Source organism: Saccopteryx bilineata, chromosome 1 (assembly GCF_036850765.1).
Source record: "Saccopteryx bilineata isolate mSacBil1 chromosome 1, mSacBil1_pri_phased_curated, whole genome shotgun sequence".
Classification (NCBI taxonomy): Eukaryota; Metazoa; Chordata; class Mammalia; order Chiroptera; family Emballonuridae; genus Saccopteryx; species Saccopteryx bilineata.
The window spans coordinates 330,336,783-330,356,870 of NC_089490.1; the positions used below are offsets into that span (position 1 = coordinate 330,336,783).

The 20,088-nt window shown below is 37.4% G+C and overlaps 1 protein-coding gene across 2 annotated transcripts in view; it reads right to left on the bottom strand.

Moving 5' to 3' along the window:
• Nucleotides 1–428: 428 nt before the first annotated feature.
• Nucleotides 429–20,088, bottom strand: part of NAALAD2 (N-acetylated alpha-linked acidic dipeptidase 2) — a 74,914-nt gene continuing 55,254 nt past the window's right edge. For both annotated transcript variants that reach the window (XM_066253690.1, XM_066253689.1), the window contains one exon: nt 429–862. In XM_066253690.1, the coding sequence (XP_066109787.1) occupies nt 670–862 (193 nt within the window). In that variant the 3' untranslated portion in view covers nt 429–669. The remainder of the gene's footprint in view (nt 863–20,088) is intronic.

The following is a 20,088-nucleotide window of genomic DNA, read 5'->3' on the forward strand; positions in this document are numbered from 1 at the left end:
CCATCACCCATATCAAGACACAGAAAACTCCCACCATCCCAGAAAATTTCCATGTGCCTCTTTGCAGCAAGTTTCCACCCTGCCCCTACTTGCTCCAGGCATTGGTGGGTCTAACTGATTTCTAACGGCATAGATTAGTTCTGCCTTTTCAGCATACAAATAGAATCCTATGCTAGGTATTCTTTTGTGTTTGGCTTCTTTCTCTCCACATCATCTGCCAATATTACACACGTTGGCAGTTGTGTCATTTGTGTTGATTGTATTGAGTCTTTCTGTGATCATGTTTTGCTTCTTTAGTACAGTGGAATTTTGGAGTCATAAAGTAAGAGTATGTTTAACTTTATAAGAAATTGTAAAACTGCTCTCCAAAGTAGTTATACCATTTTACATTTCTACCACCAATGTCTGAGATTTCAAGTTCTTTGCCATATTTTATTTTAGGGAATTTTCAGCTACTTTGTCTCTTCCAGATGACTAGAGTCTTTTGTTTTATTTTACTCGATTAACACTTTGGTAATCATGTTTTAAAGAGCCAAAAGAGTCTTTGCAGATGAACAAGGTGGAAGTCTAGAATCAAACATGACATGAAAAGACAGGTCAAAAAGAAAGATAGATTTTTATCCTCAGACTTCTAGTAATACTTTTAATGGGTAGCCACCTGGCTGAGACCTATGGTAACACTTCTTTCAGTGTCCCTGCTGCTGCTTGAATTGTAAAGGCTGCAACAGAAATGTGTTTCTTTACTTCCCTCCAGGCTGAACACGGGTCGGCTTTATTTTCAATGTCAAACATGGCATCGTAGATCCCAGGAAATGATTCCCCAGCATATTTGTTGTGCCTACTTGGAGCAAAGATGATGTGCCTATTAGGAAAAAAACAAAACTATGTTGAGCTAGAATATACATCTTAATGCCTTTTTAATTTTTTTTTCCTTTTAGATTACATCTTACTATATTAAGTATTCTTTGTCTCCTGGCATTCACTTTCGTTACTCCAAAATGAAGACATATATAACTCATTTGAAACACTTATGTAACAGTATAATTTTTAAGCAAAGAAAGGAGCTAACAATATGCATTTGTTAAGATGAGTCATGAATTCTACCATGTTGCCAACCCATACTGCTGGATTGTGACTAGGTTCTTTTAAGTTGTTTGCATTTAGTTGTCTAACTGCTTGGATCCACAGTGATAAAAGTGTATGCATTATGGATATACTTAAGAGAGAGGAGATAGAAAACAATAATTTATCTTTGTGTTGATGATTTTAGAGATTAAACAAGAATGACAGTTGTTCCCAGTACTCTTCAGACATCAAAAAGCAATATTGAAGAAGTTTGTGTTCCCAAGATATGTATACGATAAGGATAATGAAGCTCATTCCACAAAGGTAAAACAGTCATATATGGGTTGCCCACGCACACACAGTCAAGTTCTGATAGAGAAGAAGGTTTTGCAATAGATTTCCAACTTTGTATCCTAAGTAGTTAGTGCAAGAGATCAAACTACGTAATTTATTAAACAATCATCAGAAATTCTTCCCAACACTAAAATCCTACAGCTTCTTCAAGCTATCTGAGACAAAACTGTATGAAACAACATGGAAGTCTATGAAGTCACTATTAATGATCAAAGAGAAATTTACAATGTTAATCTCTTATATTTCTTTATTTTTTTATTTATTTTTTTATTTTTTTGCATTTTTCCGAAGCTGGAAACGGGGAGGCAGTCAGACTCCCGCAGGCACCCGACCGGGATCCACCCGGCATGCCCACCAGGGGGCGATGCTCTGCCTCTCTGGGGCGTTGCTCTGTTGCATCCAGAGCCATCCTAGCGCCTGAGGCAGAGGCCACACAGAGCCATCCTCAGCGCCCGGGCCGTCTTTGCTCCAATGGAGCCTCGGCTGTGGGAGCGGAAGAGAGAGACAGAGGAAGGAGAGGGGGAGGAGTGGAGAAGCAGATGGTCGCCTCTCCTGTGTGCCCTGGCCAGGAATCGAACCTGGGACTCCTGCACGCCAGGCCGACGCTCTACCACTGAGCCAACCGGCCAGGGCTAATCTCTTATATTTCTTAAAGAACATCAGGATTTATCACTCTTGGCTTTTAAATCTTAATATGGCTGCAACTGGATTTTTCTTACTAAAGTAAGTGTATGTGCTACACTGGAAGCACTGATACTGTGACTTATATACGAGTTGAGCTGTTGAAGATACAGGTCAGACTATACTTGCTCTCTTCTGCAGAATTGTAAAGGGGGAGTGTAGTAAAAAGTCACTGACATAGGAAACCTTGTTTGAATCGTTGACCTGACATCTAATAATGCCTCTGTGGTCTGGCAAATTACCCAACTTTTCTAAACTTGTCCCATATGTATAAAAGAACTGAAATAATTTAGGCTCTGCCTATAGTAACTAAGTAAGTTTTGGAGTCAAAACACCTGTTTTAAAATCAGAACTCATATTACCTTATGACATCCCACTGGTGAGTTAACATCCCTGTGCTTGTTTTTTCATCTTTAAAATGGGAGTTATAATAGTACCGTCCTCAAAGGATTGTTGTGAGAATCAAATAATGGATGGAAACCACTCAGTATAACTTGACATTTAGTAAATGCTCAGTAAATATTAGCTATTATTCTGAGGTTAAATTCTTCCATACGTTTCTTGAAGGTAAGGAATCTTGCAGTTTGTGACAACCCAGGTGGACTTAAGAGGGTTTTAGGCTAACTGAAATAAGAGAAAAACAAATACTGTATGATTTTTACTTATATGTGGAATCTAAAAAGACAAAATAAGAAAAAAAAACAAAAGCAGATTTAAACAGATGAACCTGATGGTTACCAGCAGGGAGCAGGGTAGGAAAGGGTTAGGACAGAGTGCAGGAATGGTGAAGGGGAATCTAGTCAATAATTGTGATTAAGTTTGCACAGTGACAGATGATTACTAGAACTAGTGTGGTGATTACATTGTAAGGTATAAAAATACTGAATTACTGTACTGTATACCTAAAACAAATATATTGTATACCCACTTTAATTAATTTTTTTTAAATCAAGAAGCTAGCTAAAAGATAATCTGACAATAGACAGTGACCAATTCAAATACCATTTCATGAATGATAGACCCCCAAAACTATTCTGGCACTGTAAAAATTGAAACCCTAGTCTAGTTTATCACCCTCTACAATGACCATTTCTAAAATTCAAGAGGTGTCAACTGTAGCAGATGGTAGACTACAATCTACATTTAAACTATAATCCTTTCTCCCTCAAATGTTTTCATATTTTCATAATCAGATGCTCTGCAGCTTTTAAAGACTTCTGCATACCTATTTCACTAGATTACAAGAAAAGTAAGTTTTATTTAATACTCTATATTAGAGTATGTTAGTTTTCTATTGTTCTTATAACAATTTATCACAAACTCAGGGGCTTAAAACAACACAACTTTACTGTCTTATACACTGCTCACAAAAATTAGGGGATCAGGGAACATGCAGATACTCCAGTACTTTCAGCCTTTTGTATAGTACATTTTACCAATGAAATAAAAGTTGGTTTTGCATCTCACTTGCATAATCAAACAACTTTCTTTGACTTGTTTGCTTTTCTGATGTTTTTGTTTAATAAAGATCAAATGCTTCTTTTTTTATTGCTTCATATTAATTTTGAAATGTCCCCTAATTTTGGTGAGTTTTGTAAGTTAGAAATCTGACAGGGCTGTCACTGGACTGAAATCAAGGTATCAGCAGGGCCATATTTGGGAGGTTATAGGGGAGAATCTATTTCCTTATGGTTTTCTAGCTTCTACAGGCTTCCCTGAATTTTCTGTCTGCCAAACCAGAACAGCAGGTCACATGGCACCATGTGGCAACACTAACTAGTTCTTCCCCTTTCTCACCTAATAGTGATTACATAATTGTGCCTACCTTGATAATTCAGGGAAGCTTATCTATCATAAGATCACCTGATTAGCCTGACCAGGCCCGTAGCACAGTGGATAGAGCGTCAGACTGGGATGTGGAGGACCCAGGTTCGAGACCTCAAGGTTGCCAGCTTGAGCGCGGACTCATCTGGTTTGAGCAAGGCTCACCAGCTTGAACCAAGGTTGCTGGCTCGAGCAAGGGGTCATTTGGTCTGTTGGAGCCCCTAGTCAAGGCACATATGAGAAAGCAATCAATGAACAACTAAGGTGCCACAATGAAGAATTGAAGTTACTCATCTCTCTCCCTTCCTGTCTGTCCCTATCTCTTCCTCTCTCTCTGACTCTCTCTGTCACTGTCACAAAAAAAAATAAAAAAAAAATCAACTAATTAGAAACCTGAATTCCTTCTACTACCTTAATTCTTTGGTGTTACCTAACACAGTGGTCCCCAACCTTTTTTGGGTCACGGACCGGTTTAATGTCAGAAAATATTTTCATGGATCGGCCTTTTAGGGTGAGACAGATAAATGCACAAAATAAAATTATGCGACCGGTGTAAAAACTGTGGTATTTTTAAATATAATTGTCAAACTTACGAGACAAGCATCAAGAGTGAGTCTTAGACGGATGTAACAGAGGGAATCTGGTCATTTTTAAAAAATAAAACATCGTTAATATAAATATAAAAACGGAAATAATGTAAGTTATTTATTCTTTCTCTGCAGACCGGTACTGGTCCGTGGCCCGGGGGTTGGGGACCACTGACCTAACACTTTCAGAGCTTCTGAGTATTATGAAATGGACATATTTGGAAGACACCCTTACAGTGAAAGAAATAACACTTACTTGGATAGCTGTGATAGTTTAAATGTGTTATGCATAATTCAGCTACATTTGCAGAAATTAATTTTAAGCATACTTTTTATAACACATTTATACTTCTGAATTTTAAGCTGAATGTTTTACCCTGGCCAGTTGGCTCAGTAGTAGAGTGTCAGCCCAGCATGTGGAAGTCCTGGGTTTGATTCCTGGCCAGGGCACACAGGAGAAGTGCCCATCTGCTTCTCCACCCTTCCCCCTTTCCTTTCCTTTCTGTCTATCTTTTCCACTCCTGCAGCCAGCACTCCACGGGAGTAAAGTTGGCCCAGGCACTGAGGATGGCTCCATGGCCACTGCCTCAGGTACTAGAATGGCTCCAGTTGCAGTGGAGCAACAGCTCAGATGGGCAGAGCATTGCCCCCTGGTGGGCATGCCTGGTGGATCCCAGTTGGGGGCATGCAGGAGTCTGTCTGCTGCCCACCCCCAACCCCACCCCTGCTTCTCACTTTGGGGGGGAAAAAAAAGATGAATGTTTTAAATATTTCATAGTAAAAACATTTGATTTTAAAATGTGTTTTTCCTGATTATTTTATTACTGAACACTGATTTTATGATAAATACATATATACATATAGAATACATATATGTGTACACAATGGGTTACTCATTTTTTAATCCAATATTTGTCAATTCTAAGTGATAGAAAAATTTTAGTGCATTATAAATCTAGTAATCTTTATTTGCTTGAAGTTCATGAAATAACAGAAATTGAAAATGGCATTGATCCAGTACATATACTGAATTTTTTTATCTCATATTTTAAAAAATTGTACAGGCTTGTTTTTAACCTGATCTACATGCCAGATGTGAAAAAATGAAATGAATTTTTATTTAAAGAAATGAAAAATTCTGGGTATCTGGGATTAGTAGTATAGCTGCATTTCTCAAAGAGTTAGTTGGGAAAAGTGGGAGTATGTTACCCATACATATTTAATTAATAAAATAAACCTTACAATCAGGAAGGAAAAAATTATTTCCATACCACTAAAGACTGAAACATAGCAGTATGGATTGCTATTTTTAAATTACTTTTTTATTATTGAGGTATAATTGAAACATAACACTGTTAGTTTTAGGTATACAACATAATGATTCAATAGTTGTATTACCTAATGATCCCCACATTAAGGTTAGTTAACATATGACACCAAACAGTTTAAAAAGAGTTGTTTTCTTGTAATGAGGACTTGGAACATTTACTCTCTTAGCAACTTTCAGATAATGTAATACAGTATTATCAACTACAGTCACCATGCTGTACATAACATCCCCACGATTTATTTTGTAACTGGGAATTTGTAACTTTTTTTTTTTTTCCAAAGCTGGAAACGGGGAGGCAGATAGACTCCCGCATGCGCCCGACGGGGATCCACCCGGTATGCCCACCAGGGGGCGATGCTCTGCCCCTCTGGGGCGTCGCTTCGCTGCATCCAGAGCCATTCTAGTGCCTGAGGCAGAGGCCACAGAGCCATCCTCAGCGCCCAGGCCACCTTTGCTCCAATGGAGCCTCAGCTGCGGGAGGGGAAGAGAGAGACAGAGAGGAAGGAGAGGGGGGTGGAGAAGCAGATGGGCGCTTCTCCTGTGTCCGGGAATCGAACCTGGGACTCCTGCACGTCAGGCCGACGCTCCACTGCTGAACCAACTGGCCAGGGATGGGAGTCTGTAACTTTTGACTGCCTTTACCAATTTGGCACAACTCCAACCCCATGCCTCTGTCAACCAGCAGTCTGTTCTCTGTATCTTTAAGTGTGTGCATGTTTGTTTTGTTTTTGAATTTCACATATAAGTGAGATTATATGGTATTGTCTCTTTCTGATGTATTTCACTTAGCATAAGGCCCTTAGTCTTCATCCATGTTGCAAATAGCAAGATTTCATTTTTTTTATGGCTGGATAATAACTATTTGTCAGTCTATATATCTTTACCTGTATCTATGCATATAGATAATATATCATATTTTCATTATTCATTCACCCACTGATAGACACAGGTTGTTAACACGTTTTGGCTACTGTAAATAATGCTGGTTACATAGGAGTTATATATATATATATATATATATACACACACACACACACACACACACACACACACATAGGAGTATACATCAATGTATACTGATATATATATATGTATACTGATATATATATCTTTCAAATCAGTATTTTTGTTTTCTTCATATAAATATACAGAAGAACTGCTGGGTCATATGGTAGTTCTCTTTAATTTTTTGAGATTCCTTCATACTCTGTTCTATAGTGGCTTTGCTAATTTACAATTCTAACAACAGTGTACAAAGTTTCCCTTTTTTTCCCCATATCCTCTTTAATACTTGGTATTCTCTTTTGGAGGTTAAAGGTAATATCACATTGTGTGTGAGGGTTTTTTTGTTTGTTTGTTTTTTGCATTTTTCTGAAATGAGAAGCGAGGAGGCAGAGAGACAGACTCCGCATCTGCCCAACCGGTTTCCACTTGGCAAGCCTACTAGGGGGTGATGCTCTGCCCATCTGGGATATTGCTCCATTGCAACAGGAGCCATTCTAGCACCTGAGGTGGAAGCAATAGAGCCTATTGCCTATTTTGCTTCAATGGAGCCTTGGTTGTGGGAGGGGAAAAGATAAAGGAGAGGGGAAAGGGTGGAGAAGCAGATGGGCACTGCTCTTGTGTGTCCTGACCAGGAATCAAACCTGGGACATCCACATGCCAGGCCAATGCTCTATCACTGAGCCAGCCAGCCAGGGCCTCATTGTGGTTTTGTTTTAATTTCCCTAATAATTAGTGATGTTTAACATCTTTTCATGTGCCTGTTGGCAATCTGTATGTCTTAGAAAATTTTTCTATTTAGATCCTTTGAACATTTCTTAGTTTGCTTTTTTTGTTGTTTTTACTGAATTTTATGAGTTCTTTATATGTTTGGGATATTGAATCCTTATTGATGTATCATTAGGAAATATCTTCTCCTATTGGGTTTTTTGTTGTTTTGTTTCATTGATGATTTTCTTTGCTGTGCAGAAGCTTTTTAGTTTGATATAGAACCATTTGTTTAGTTTGGTTTTTGTTTCCTTTGTCATTGGAATCAAACCTACAAAAATATTGCTGAGACTTATGTTCAGAAGCTAACACCTATAATTTTTCAATGTACAGTGTTACCTTGAGATACGAACAGACCAACATACAAAATTTTAAGATAAGAGCTGCAATTTGGTCCGTATTTTTGTTCGATATCCAAGCAAGATTCTGAGATACGAGTCGTGATTCGGAAAGCTGCCATTAGTTGGAGGAACTCTCAACTGCGGAGTTGAAGGAGCTATGGATGATGCAACATACAGAGCTTCTGTAAGAGATTAATAGTGAGGAGGAGGTAGAGTCGGAGGAAGTGATTTCTACAAGTGAAATTAAAGACATGCTGGCAATGTGGGAGAAGCTTTCAAGTTTCACTGAAAAGAAACACCCAGAAAGTTTCAACTGATCGTGCTTCAGCACTTTTTAATGACAATTGTTTGTCACATTTCCATAACATTTTAAAAGGCAAGCAAAAGCAAACCTCTTTGGATAAACTTTTATTCGAAAGTCCTGCAAGTGAAAGTGCTGAAAGTGCAGCCAAAAAGGCAAAGACAGGTGATGATTAAATGAAAAATACGTAATGTTAAGCTTAGGTTAAGTTTAAAGTTAAGAAAATGCATTTTTTTTTACAGTTAAGTTTTTGTGGTTTCATTTTAAGAAAGTACAGTTTTAGTTTTGTTTAAAGTAAAGAAAATGCAGTTTTAGTTTACATTTAGTGTTAAGAAAGTGCAGTTTTAGTTTACATGTTTACAGTGCCTGCATCCCTTCCTCCCTCCCTCCCTTCCTCCCTCCCTCCTCTTGCCACATTCATCTGACTCCAAGGTAAGAATACAGTACTAAATAACACCTTTTTCTTTTATTTCACATATTTTGTTATGCATTGGTAAAGTATACATGTGTGTAATTCTTTAATTTTCTTTTTTTAAGTATTTTTTAAAATTTTAATTAATTGTATTTACAAAGATTCTAGGGTAACCCCGAATGCATCCCCCCGCCCCCTTATTTCCCTCAACATCTCCCTTGTCCCCCTCCCTACAGTGCCCTCCCCCTTTCCCTTCAGGTTTATCCCATCCTATCATCCTCTTTTCCTCTGGTCCCTTTGATCCCTCCTCTGTCTCAATTCCATTCCTCAGTTCTCATTATTCTTTGGATTCCTCAAATGAGTGAGGTCATATGATATTTTGCTTTCTCTTCCTGGCTAATTTCACTCAACATAATAGTTTCCAGGTCCCTCCATGTTGTTGCAAAAGATAATATTTCCTTCTTTTTCATAGCCCCATAGAATTCCATTGTGTATATGTGCCACTGCTTTTTAATCCACTCGTCCACTAACAGACACTTGGGCTGTTTCCAGATCCTCGTATTGTGAACAATGGTGCCATAAACATGGGGGTGCATTTCTCCCTTTGAATCACTGATGTGGTGTTCTTGGGATATATTCCTATAGGTGGGATGGCTGGGTCAAAGCGCAGTTCCATTTCTAATTTTTTGAGGAATCTCCATACTGTTTTCCACAGTGTCTGCACCATTCTGCATTCCAACCAATGCAGTGCAGAAGAGTCCCCTTTCTCCACATCCTCGCCAGCACTTATTCTGTGTTGTTTTGTCAATGAGCGCCATTCTGACTGGTATGAGGTGATATCTCATTGTGGTTTTAATTTGCATTTCTCTAATGATTAGTGATGTTGAACATTTGTCTGTTGGCCATCTGTATGTCCTCTTTGGAGAAGTCTTCATTTCTTTTGCCCATTTTTGATTCGCTTGTTTGTCTTCCTGGTATTAAGTTTTACAAGTTCTTTATAAATTTTGGTTATTAATCCCTTATTAGATGTATTGTCAAATATGTTCTCCCATTGTGTGGTTTGTCTTTTTTATTCTGTTCATATTGTCTTTAGCTGTGCAAAACCATTTTAGTTTGATATACTCCCATTTGTGTATTCTGTCTTTTATTTCATTTGCCTGTGGAGATAATTCAGCAAAGATATTGCTGCGATAGAAGTTGGTGAGCTTACTGCCTAAGTTTTCTTCTAGGATACTTATGGTTCCACAATTTACATTTAAGTCCTTTATCCATTTTGAGTTTATTTTTGTGCACGGTGTAAGTTGGTGGTCTAGTTTCATTTGTTGCAGGTAGCTGTCCAGTTTTCCCAACACCATTTGTTAAAGAGACTTTACTCCATTGCTCTTACCTCCTTTGTCAAATGTCAATTGTCCATAAAGATGTAGGTTTATTTCTGGGTTCTCTGTTCTGTTCCATTGATCTATATGTCTGTTCTTATGCCAGTACCAAGATGTTTTGAGTACAATGGCCTTGTAGTATAACTTGATATCAGGAAGTGTGATACCTCCCACTTTATTCTTCTTTTTCAAAATTTCTGAGGCTATTTGTGTTCTTTTTTTGTTCCATATAAATTTTTGGAATATGTGTTCTATATCTTTGAAGTATGTCATTAGTATTTTAATTGGTATTGCATTGAATTTATAAATTGCTTTGGGTAATATAGACATTTTGTTATTCTTCCTAACCATGTGCACAGTATATGCTTCCACTTGTTTGTGTCTTCCTTGATTTCTTTTATCAATGTTTTATAATTTTCTGAGTACAAGTCTTTAACCTCCTTGGTTAAAGTTACTCCTAGGTACTTGGTTTTTTTTGTTGAAATATTTGAAGGGGATTGTTTCCTTAATTTCTCTTTCTGACAGTTCATTGTGTATAAAAATATCTCTGATTTTTGTGTATTAATTTTATATCCTGTCACCTTGCTAAATTCGTTTATTAGGTCTAGTAGTTTTATGACTGAGACTTTAGGGTTTTCTATGTACAGTATCATATCATCTGCAAATAATGATAGTTTTACTACTTCTTTTCCACTTTGGATGCCTTTTATTTCTTCTTCTTGTCTGGTTGCTGTGGCTAGGACTTCCAGAACTATGTTGAATAAGAGTGGTGAAAGGGGGCACCCCTGCCTTGTTCCTGATTTTAGGGGAATTGCTTTTAATTTTTGTCCATTAATTATAATGTTGGCTGTGGGTTTGTCATAGATGGCCTTTATCGTGTTCCCTGTATTCCCACTTTGCTAAGAGTTTTGATCATAAATGGGTGCTAGATTTTATTAAATGCTTTTTCTGCATCTATTGAAATTATCATTTGGTTTTTCTCCTTCCTTTTGTTTATGTGGTGAATCACATTAATTGATTTACGAATGTTGTACCATCCTTGCCTCCCCAGAATAAATCCCACTTGATCATGATGTATGATTTTTTTCATGTATTGTTGGATCTGATTTGCTAATATTTTGTTGAGGATTTTAGCATCTAAATTCATCAGGGATATTGGCCTATAATTTTCTTTCTTTGTGTTGTCTTTGCCTGGTTTTGGAATCAGAATTATGCTCACCTCATAAAAGGAACTCGGAGCCTGACCAGGCGGTGGCGCAGTAGATAGAGCATGAATTGGGATGCGGAGGACCCAGGTTCGAGACCCCCAAGTCATCAGCTTGAGCGCAGGCTCATCTGGTTTGAGGAAAAGCTCACCAGCTTGCACCCAAGGTTGCTGGATCGAGCAAGGGGTTACTCAGTCTGCTGTAGCTGCATAGTCAAGGCACATATGAGAAAGCAATTAATGAACAACTAAGGTGTTGCAATGAAAAAATGATTGATGCTTCTCATCTCTCTCCATTCCTGTCTGTCCCTATGTATATCCCTCTCTCTAACTCTCTCTCTGTCTCTGTAAAAAAAAAAAAAAAAGAACTTGGAGGTGTTCCTTCCTCCTTAATTTTTTGAAATAGCTTGAGAAGGATAGGAGTTAATTCTTCTTTGAATGTTTGGTAGAATTCACCAGTGAAGCCATTGGGCTCAGGAGTTTTGTTTTGGGGAGCTTTTTGATAACTGTTTCAATCTCTTTTGTTTTAATCGGTCTGTTTAGGTTTTTTCTGATTGTTCCAGACTGATATTTGGAAGATATGTTTCAAGGAATTTGTCCATTTCACCTAGGTTGTTTAATTTTTTTGGCATACAGTTCTTCATAGTATTTTCTTAAAATATTTTGCATTTCTGTTGTGTTGGTTGTTATTTCTCAACTCTCATTTCTAATTTTATTTATTTGAATCCTCTCTCTTCTTTATTGGGTGAGTCTTGTTAATGGTTCATCGATCTTGTTTACCCTTTCAAAGAACCAGGTCTTGGTTTCATTGATCCTCCATATTGTTTCTTTAGCTTCTATGTCATTTATTTCCACTCTGATCTTTATAATTTACTTCTATCAATACTACCTCTGAGTCTTACTTACTGCTCTTTTTCTAGTTCTTTCAGAAGAAGGGTTAGGTTGTTTATTTGAGCTTTTTCAAGCTTCTTAAGGAATGCCTATAGTGCTATGAATTTCCCTCTCAGGACTGCTTTTGCTGTGTCCCATAAATTTTGAGTTGTTGTTTGCTCATTATCATTTGTTTCTAGGAATTTTTTTATTTCTTCTTTGATTTCATTCTTAATCCATTATTTAATAACATGCTATTTTGTTTCCATGTGTTTGAGTATTTTTCAGATTTTCTGTTGTGGTTGATTTCTAGTTTCATGCCATTGTGATCAGAGAAAATGCTCGATATGATTTCAATCTTCTTAAATTTGTTGAGACTGCTTTTGTGTCCTAACATGTGGTCTATCTTAGAGAATGTACCATGAGCACTTGAAAAGAATGTATATTCTGCTGCCTTAGGGTGAAAAGTTCTAAAGATATCTATTAAATCAAGTTTATCTAATATATCCTTTAAGTCTGCTGTTTCTTTGTTAATTTTCTTTCTTGAGGATTATCTAGTGATATTAGTGGGGTATTGAAATCTCCTACTATATATTATAGTATTGCTGTTGATCTTGCCCTTTATATCTATCAAAGTCTGCTTTATATATTTAGGTGCTCCTATATTAGGTGCGTAGATATTTTTTATGGTTATATTTTCCTGTTGGATTGCTCCCTTTATCATTATGTAGTGACCTTCTTTATCTCTTACTATAGTCTTTGTTTTAAAGTCCATTTTGTCTGATATAAGTATTGCTACCCTAGCTTTTTTTTCATTTCCATTTGCATGAAATATTTTTTTCCATCCTTTTACCTTCAGTCTATGTGCTTCTTTTGTTTTAAGGTGTGTCTGTTGTAGACAGCATATGTATGGGTCCTGTTTTCTTATCCAAGTAGTTCCCCTGTTTTTTGATTGGATAATTTAATCCATTTACATTTAAGGTTATTATTGATATGTAGTTGTTTATTGCCATTTTATTCTTTAAAGCTGTATTCCACTTTTGCTATATTCTTTTCCCACTTTGATCTGTTTACAACAGGCCCTTTAACATTTCCTGCATTGGTTTGGTTGTAATGAATTCTTTGAGGTTTTTTTTTTGTCTGGGAAGCTTTTTATTTCTCCTTCAATTTTAAATGATAGCCTTGCAGGATAAAGTAGTCTTGGTTGTAGGCTCTTGTTCTGCATTACTTTGAATATTTCTTGCCATTCCCTTCTGGCCTCAAGTGTTTCTGTTGAGAAGTTAGATGTCATCCTTATGGGGGGCTCCTTTGTAGGTGATAGCCTTCTTTTCTCTAGCACCTTTTAATATTTTCTCTTTATCATTTAGTTTTGGTATTTTAATTATGATATGTCTTGGTGTAAGTCTTTTGGGGTTTCTCTTTAATGGAGTTCTCTGTGCTTCTTGAACTTGTGAGACCCTTCTTTGCATCAATTTAGGGAAGTTTTCAGCTATGATTTGATTGAATAAAGTTTCTATTCTTTGTTCTTTCTCTTCTTCTTCACAAACCCCTATGATTCGGATGTTATTTCTCTTTATGTTGTCACAGACCTCTCTCAGAGTTTCCTCAGACTTTTTGAGTCTCTTTTCTTTTTTCTGCTCTGCTTTCGTGCCTTTGTTCATCTTGTCCTCCAACTTGCTGATTCGATCCTCGGCTTCATCCATCCTGCTTTTTAATTCCTTCCATTGTGTTCTTTTTTCTGATATTGTATTTGTCACCTCTGACTGATTCTTTTTTAATATTTCAATGTCTTTTTTTATACTTGCTATCTCTTTATTTAGGTGTTCGTAATGAACACCTATCCATTGTTGTTCTAAGATCCCTAAGCATCCTAACAATCATTATTCTAAACTCTGCATCTGGCAGTTTGGTTATTTCTGTATCACTCAGTTCCTTTTCTGGAGATTTCTAATGGGGTTTTATTTGGATTGCTCTTCTGTGTCTTCTCATTATGTCTCTGTGTTTGGGTGTGTTGTTTGTAGGGCTGGTTGAGTCTAGGTTTGGTGTTGTCTGCTTCCAATTTTCAGTTGTGTTATTTCTAGGTCTTCTTGGGTTGGTATCAGCTGTTGTTTGTAATCCACTTTTGGATTTGGGCTGCATTGAAGTCTTGATTTGTTTGTTTTCTTCTCAGTTGTAGTCTTGTTTACTGATCTCAGCAGGGGGCTTATTTGAAACTGTATCCAGGAATGCAGTGGGTGTAACCTGAGACTCTGAAGGCCTGATCTGCCAGTTACTCTCTCTGGAGGCAGGGTGCTTTTTCCGCTTCAGTAGGGGGTGGTTTATCTCAGATCTTCATGGAAACCTGAGTTACTGCCCCCTCCTCCCCACTTCTGGTTTTCAGCTGTGTCTTGTTGCGCTGATTGGAGTTGGAGAGATGTCTGGAAATGTATGATCCAGAAGCACTTTAGTCTTGTGTTATGTGGAAGGATCAACCCTTCCCCCAGCTATGGCCGCTTCCAGCACTGGATGAGTCAGCTTCTCAGGTCCTCCCATGCATTCCTCTGCCAGTCACTGTCTGTCTCTCTCAACCCATTTTCCTTTTGGAAGATAAGCCAGTCCTTTCAGCACACCTCATTCCCATGTCCCCAGGCAAGTGGCTGTGAACGATATTTACTACTCTTTTCCTTGGAATGAGAGCCCTTTTGGGCTCTCAGCCTTACACCCCCTTTGTTCCTGTAAGCAGGGGAAACTCACCATCATCGGTGCTCCCTACCAGGCTCAGTGTGGCTTCTTCTTTGCTCCTTGGTTTTTGAGAGCTGGTCTTGTAGTCCGGAGTTGTTTTTTCACGCTGATTGTTCCTAAATTAATTTGTAATCCAGTTTGGTGGTGTGAGCTGGGAGTCTGTGCATTTGCCTACTCTGCTGCCATCTTCCTGAAGCTCGCCTCTACTGTAGTGTGGTCTACATGTGTGTTTCTTAATTAAAATTATGTCTTTTATAATTGAGGATGGTTTGGGGATGTTTCACAAGGCTGGAGTGGATTAAATCTATTTCAGTTATTTTAAATGCAAGAAATTTGTTTGATATACGAGTTGACTGACTTACGAGCTCAGTTACAGAACAAATTAAAGTCGTATCTCAAGGTACCACTGTATTTTATACTTTCAGGACTTTAGAGTTAATTTTCTGTACAGTGTAAAATAGTGTTCTGTTTTTTTTTCTTTCACATGTGGCTGTCCAGTTTTCCCAGCACCAATTATTGAAGAGACATCCCTTTCTCCACTGTATATTCTTGGTGCCTTTGTCATAAATTAGTTGTCAGTATATACGTGGGTTTGTTTCTGGCTCTCTATTCTGTTCCATTGATTTTTGTCTGTTTTTCTGCCAGTGTCATACTGTTTTGCTTTATCTTTGTCATATAGTTTGATATCAGGAAGAATGAAAAATATTTCTTTATTCTTTTTACTCAGGATTTCTTTGGCTATTAAGGGTCTTTTGTGGTCCCATACAAGTTGAGAATTTTTGTTTTAATTCTGTGAAAAATGCCATTGGGATTTCGATAATGACTGCATTGATTTTTATACATTCCTTTAAGTAATATGAACATTTTAATGTTAATTTTTCCAATCTATGAGCATGGACTGTCTTTCCATTTCTTTGTGTTATCTTCAATTTCTTTCAACAGTGTTTTAGTTTTTGGTGTAGGTCTTTACCTCCTTTGTTAAATATTTTCCTGGTGTTTTGTTCTATTTATTATTATTATAAATGAGATTTTCTATAGTTCTCTTTTTGATAATTCATTGTTAGTATATGGAAACACAAGTTTTTTATATTGATTTTTTTACCCTGCAATGTTATATTTATTTATTCTAATAGGTTTGGTAGGGTTTTTAGGGTTTTTAGTATGTTGAATAAAAGTGGCAAGACTGTCCCTCCTTGTCTTATTCTTGAAAAGAATATCGAAAGCTTTTCACCATTCAATATTATGGTAGTGAGCTTGTTATATATGGTCTTTATGAGATTATAATATGTTCCCTCTCTACCCACTTTTTTGAGTTTTTATCATAAATGAATGTTGAATATTATCAAATGCTTTTCCTGCATCTGTTGATATATGATTTTTATCCTTCATTTTATTAACTGTGGTATGTGATTTGCATATGGTGAACTATTCTTGCATCCCTGGAATAAGTCCCACTTGAACATGGTGTATAATCCTTTGAATGTACTGTTGAATTTGATCTGCTAATATTATGATTAGGATTTTTATACCTATGTTCATTAGGATATTGGCCTGTAATTTTGTTTTCTTCTAATGTCCTTATCTGATTTTGTTTTAGAATAATGGTGGACACATAAAGTGAGTTTGAAAGAGTTTCATCTTCATTTTGGAAGAGTTTGAAAAAATTAATATTAATTCTTTAAATGTTTACTAGAACTTACCAATGAAGCTGTCTGGTCCTGAACTAATCTGTCTATTCAGATTTTCTACTTTTTTACAATTCAGTGCTGGCAGAGGCTATGTTTCAAGGAATTTATCCAAACTGTCCAGTTTATTGGCATATGATTTTTCTTAGTAGTCTCTTATGATCCTTTGTGTTTCTGTGGTATCAGCTGTAAAGTCTCCTTTTTCATTTCTTATTTTATTTGAGCCCTCTTTTTCTCAGTGAGTCTAGCTAAAGGTTTATTTTTTATTTAAATGAGGGAGATCTTAGTGTTTTTTGGGTCTCCATTTCAGCTCTGATCTTGGTTATTTCCTTCTACTCTGAGATTTTTGTGTTACTCTTTTTCTATTGCCTTATGGTATAATGTTAGGTTACTTGAGATTATTCTTGAGATAAGCATTTATCGTGTGAACTTCCCTTAGAACTAATTTTGCTGCATCACATAAATTTTAGCATGTTATATTTCCATTTGCTCTATATATTTTGATTAGTCTTTTGATTTCTACATTGACCTATTAGTTATTCAGTAGTGTGGTTTTTTGTTTGTTTTTTGACAGAGACAGAGAGGGACAGATAGGAACAGTCAGGAAGGGAGAGAGATGAGAAGCAGCAATTCTTTGTTGTGGCACCTTAGTTGTTCATTGACTGCTTTTTCATATGTGCCTTGTGTGTGGGGGGGGGCTACAGCAGACCAAGTGACTCCTTGCTCAAGCCAGTGACCTTGGGCTTCAAGCCAGTAACCTCTGGGCTCATGTCTATCCCACACTCAAGCTGGCAACCTCACGGTTTCAAACCTGGATCCTCTGCATCCTAGTTCAATGTTCTATCCACTGCGTAACTGCCTGGTCAGGCCAGTAGCTTCTTTTTTAAACTTCACATATTTATGAATTTTCCAGTTTTATAAATGAGTTTTGTTTTTATACCACTGTAGTTGGGAAATTTGCTTGATATGATTTCAATCTTCTTAAATGTGTTAAACTTGTTTTGTGGCTTACTATATGATCTGTCCTTGAGTATGCATTATGTACACTTGAACAAGTGTGTTTTCTGTTGCTTTTGGGTGGAATGTTTTATGTATATCTTTTAAGTCTCTCTGGCATAGTGTGTTGCTTAAGGCTGATGTATTCCTACTGATTTTGTCTGGATGATCTGTGGTTTATCTATTTATGTAAGTATCATCTTTCGTTCCCTACTATTATTACTTGATTCATATATTTAGGGGCTCCTATATTGAGGGCACATATATTTACAATTGTTACATTTCCTTGATGTTTTGACTCTTATTATATAATGCCCTTCTTTTTCTCATTTTTTGCTTGAATTCTGTCTTGTCTGATATAAGTACAGGTACTCCGTTTTCTTTTGATGTCTACTTGTATGGTAATCTTTTAACTTTCCCTTTCAGTCTGTGTGTGTTCTTACTTCATAACTAAGTGTCTTGTAGGCAGCATATACATGGGTCTTGTTTTATTATCCCTTCATCACAATGTTTTTTAATTGGAGAATTTAGTACATTTACATTTAAAGTAAATATTGCTTTGTACTCACTGAAATTTTGCTGTTTTTGATTCAGTTCCTCTGTTCTCCTTGTGTTCTCTTTTGTGGTTTGATGACTAGTTAATGGTATGCTTAGAGTTCTTTCTCATTATCATTTGTATCTACTACAGGTTTTTGTTTTGTGGTTGCCATGAGGCTAATATGTTACAACTTACATTTATAAGAGTATGTTTAAGCTGAAAATAACAAATTTGAATACATGTACTCTCCTACACACCACAGGTTTATGTTTTTGATGTCATACTGTTACCACTTTTTATGTTGTATAAAACCAGGGGTCATCAGGCACATGTAAGAGGTTCTATTAAAGAGACCAGACACTCTGGACCACAGCAAGGAAAAGCACAGAGATGGCATCAGCCACCCGATATATCTGGTAAGGGTTACTGATAGCCCTCAGATGGGTGTTTAATTGGAAATCTACCCCTCAGGCTATAACTGAGAAGCTTAGACTTTTTTCACTGAAAGACTGAGCTTCTGGGTCTGTTGCCTCTTGTGCAGTAAGGATGGAAGTCCTTTAAGAATTCTTTCTCTGTTGGTTACAGTCCTGTGGGACCTGCCAGCATATGCCTCTCTAGCCACCAGAGCCAGGCAAGGTTTTCCTCTGGCAGTAGCTACAAAAATCAGGGTGCCAGACAAGGTTATTCCTTTCTGGGAGAAATCATCAAGCTGAAGTGAGGCAAAAGGAGAGCACGAATATTGCTTCCACTGGCCTCCATTACCTGAGATCAACTCTGTAGGCTTCTATAGGTATGTCAGACCAGAAACTTGTATCTCAGGTCCTGGACAAGCAAATAGGCTTTTGTAGAGAGACCACAGTGTAGTACCCTGGTGGTGGTGGAAGTCCAAGAACTATCTGATTGAACTGTGGTATTGAATACCAAGCCCCTAGGCAGCAGCTATAAAAACCACGGTACCAAATGCAGATACTATAAAACTTCCCTTGCAGGAGATACTAGTACTCTGGAGCTGGACAGAGGGAGAGCATAAAAATGGTGCCAGCTGATGAAAGGGGAAAAAATATGGCAGCCACCAGCTTTAGCAAAGGGAGAGGCAGAATGGCACCTGTTAGCCTCCATCATGGAGAGGATCCCAGCAGGTGTCTCCTTCTTTGGCCAGTGTTTAAAGTTAGCAAATTATTCTTTCACATAAAATTGGGGTACTTTTCAAAGGGCTGCTTCTTCCCTAGCCCCAGTGGTGAGTCCACACAGTCACTTAAGAGCCATTTCTCCATTTGTTATAGTCCTTTGGGTCTCACACTGTGGGCCCCATTGATTGTTAAAACCAGATGTTTTGAGGGCTCATCTCTCAAGTTTAACAGTTGGGTTGCCTGATTTGGGGCAGGAAATCTTCTCATGAAAAAACTCTGGTTTGTGAGTTCCCTCCTGGTTATGGGTCATTACACTGGGACTAGGGTTTACGACAAGAGTAACTTTCTGCCTCTCCTATCTGCATCATTGTGGCCTTTCACTGGCCTGAGGTGGAGTTGGTTGGGTAGTTTTCAGGTCTTTTTCATAGTGCGTTGTTCCATATGCAGCTACATAGAGTCAGTGTGTCCATAGAAGTTGAGTTCAAAGCTTCCTTTGTCACAGTCTTGTACTGCCTCTCCCCTAGCTTCAGAAGATAGTCTTAATATTCAGTTAGTAGTTCCAAATATATTTTAAAAACAGAATGCAGTCTATTTAGGGGGTAGTTTAGTACCTGTTTAAACTTAAAATGTGTTTACCCTTTGACTCTGAAATCCTAGGTACCAATTATAGAGCTATTAAAACATCCAAATAACATAGAGGGACATCCAGTGGCAGTACTTTTCATAATAGTAAATAATTGAGGAAAAACAACTCAGAAAGGAGTAAAAAATAACTTACACATGTGAGCTATACAGCCGCCACTGTGCAGTAGATGAGAAAGAACTAAAGTACATAACAACTGACCCTTGACAAGGTGGGGGTTCAGGACACCACTCTCCATACTGTTGAAAATCCATGTATAA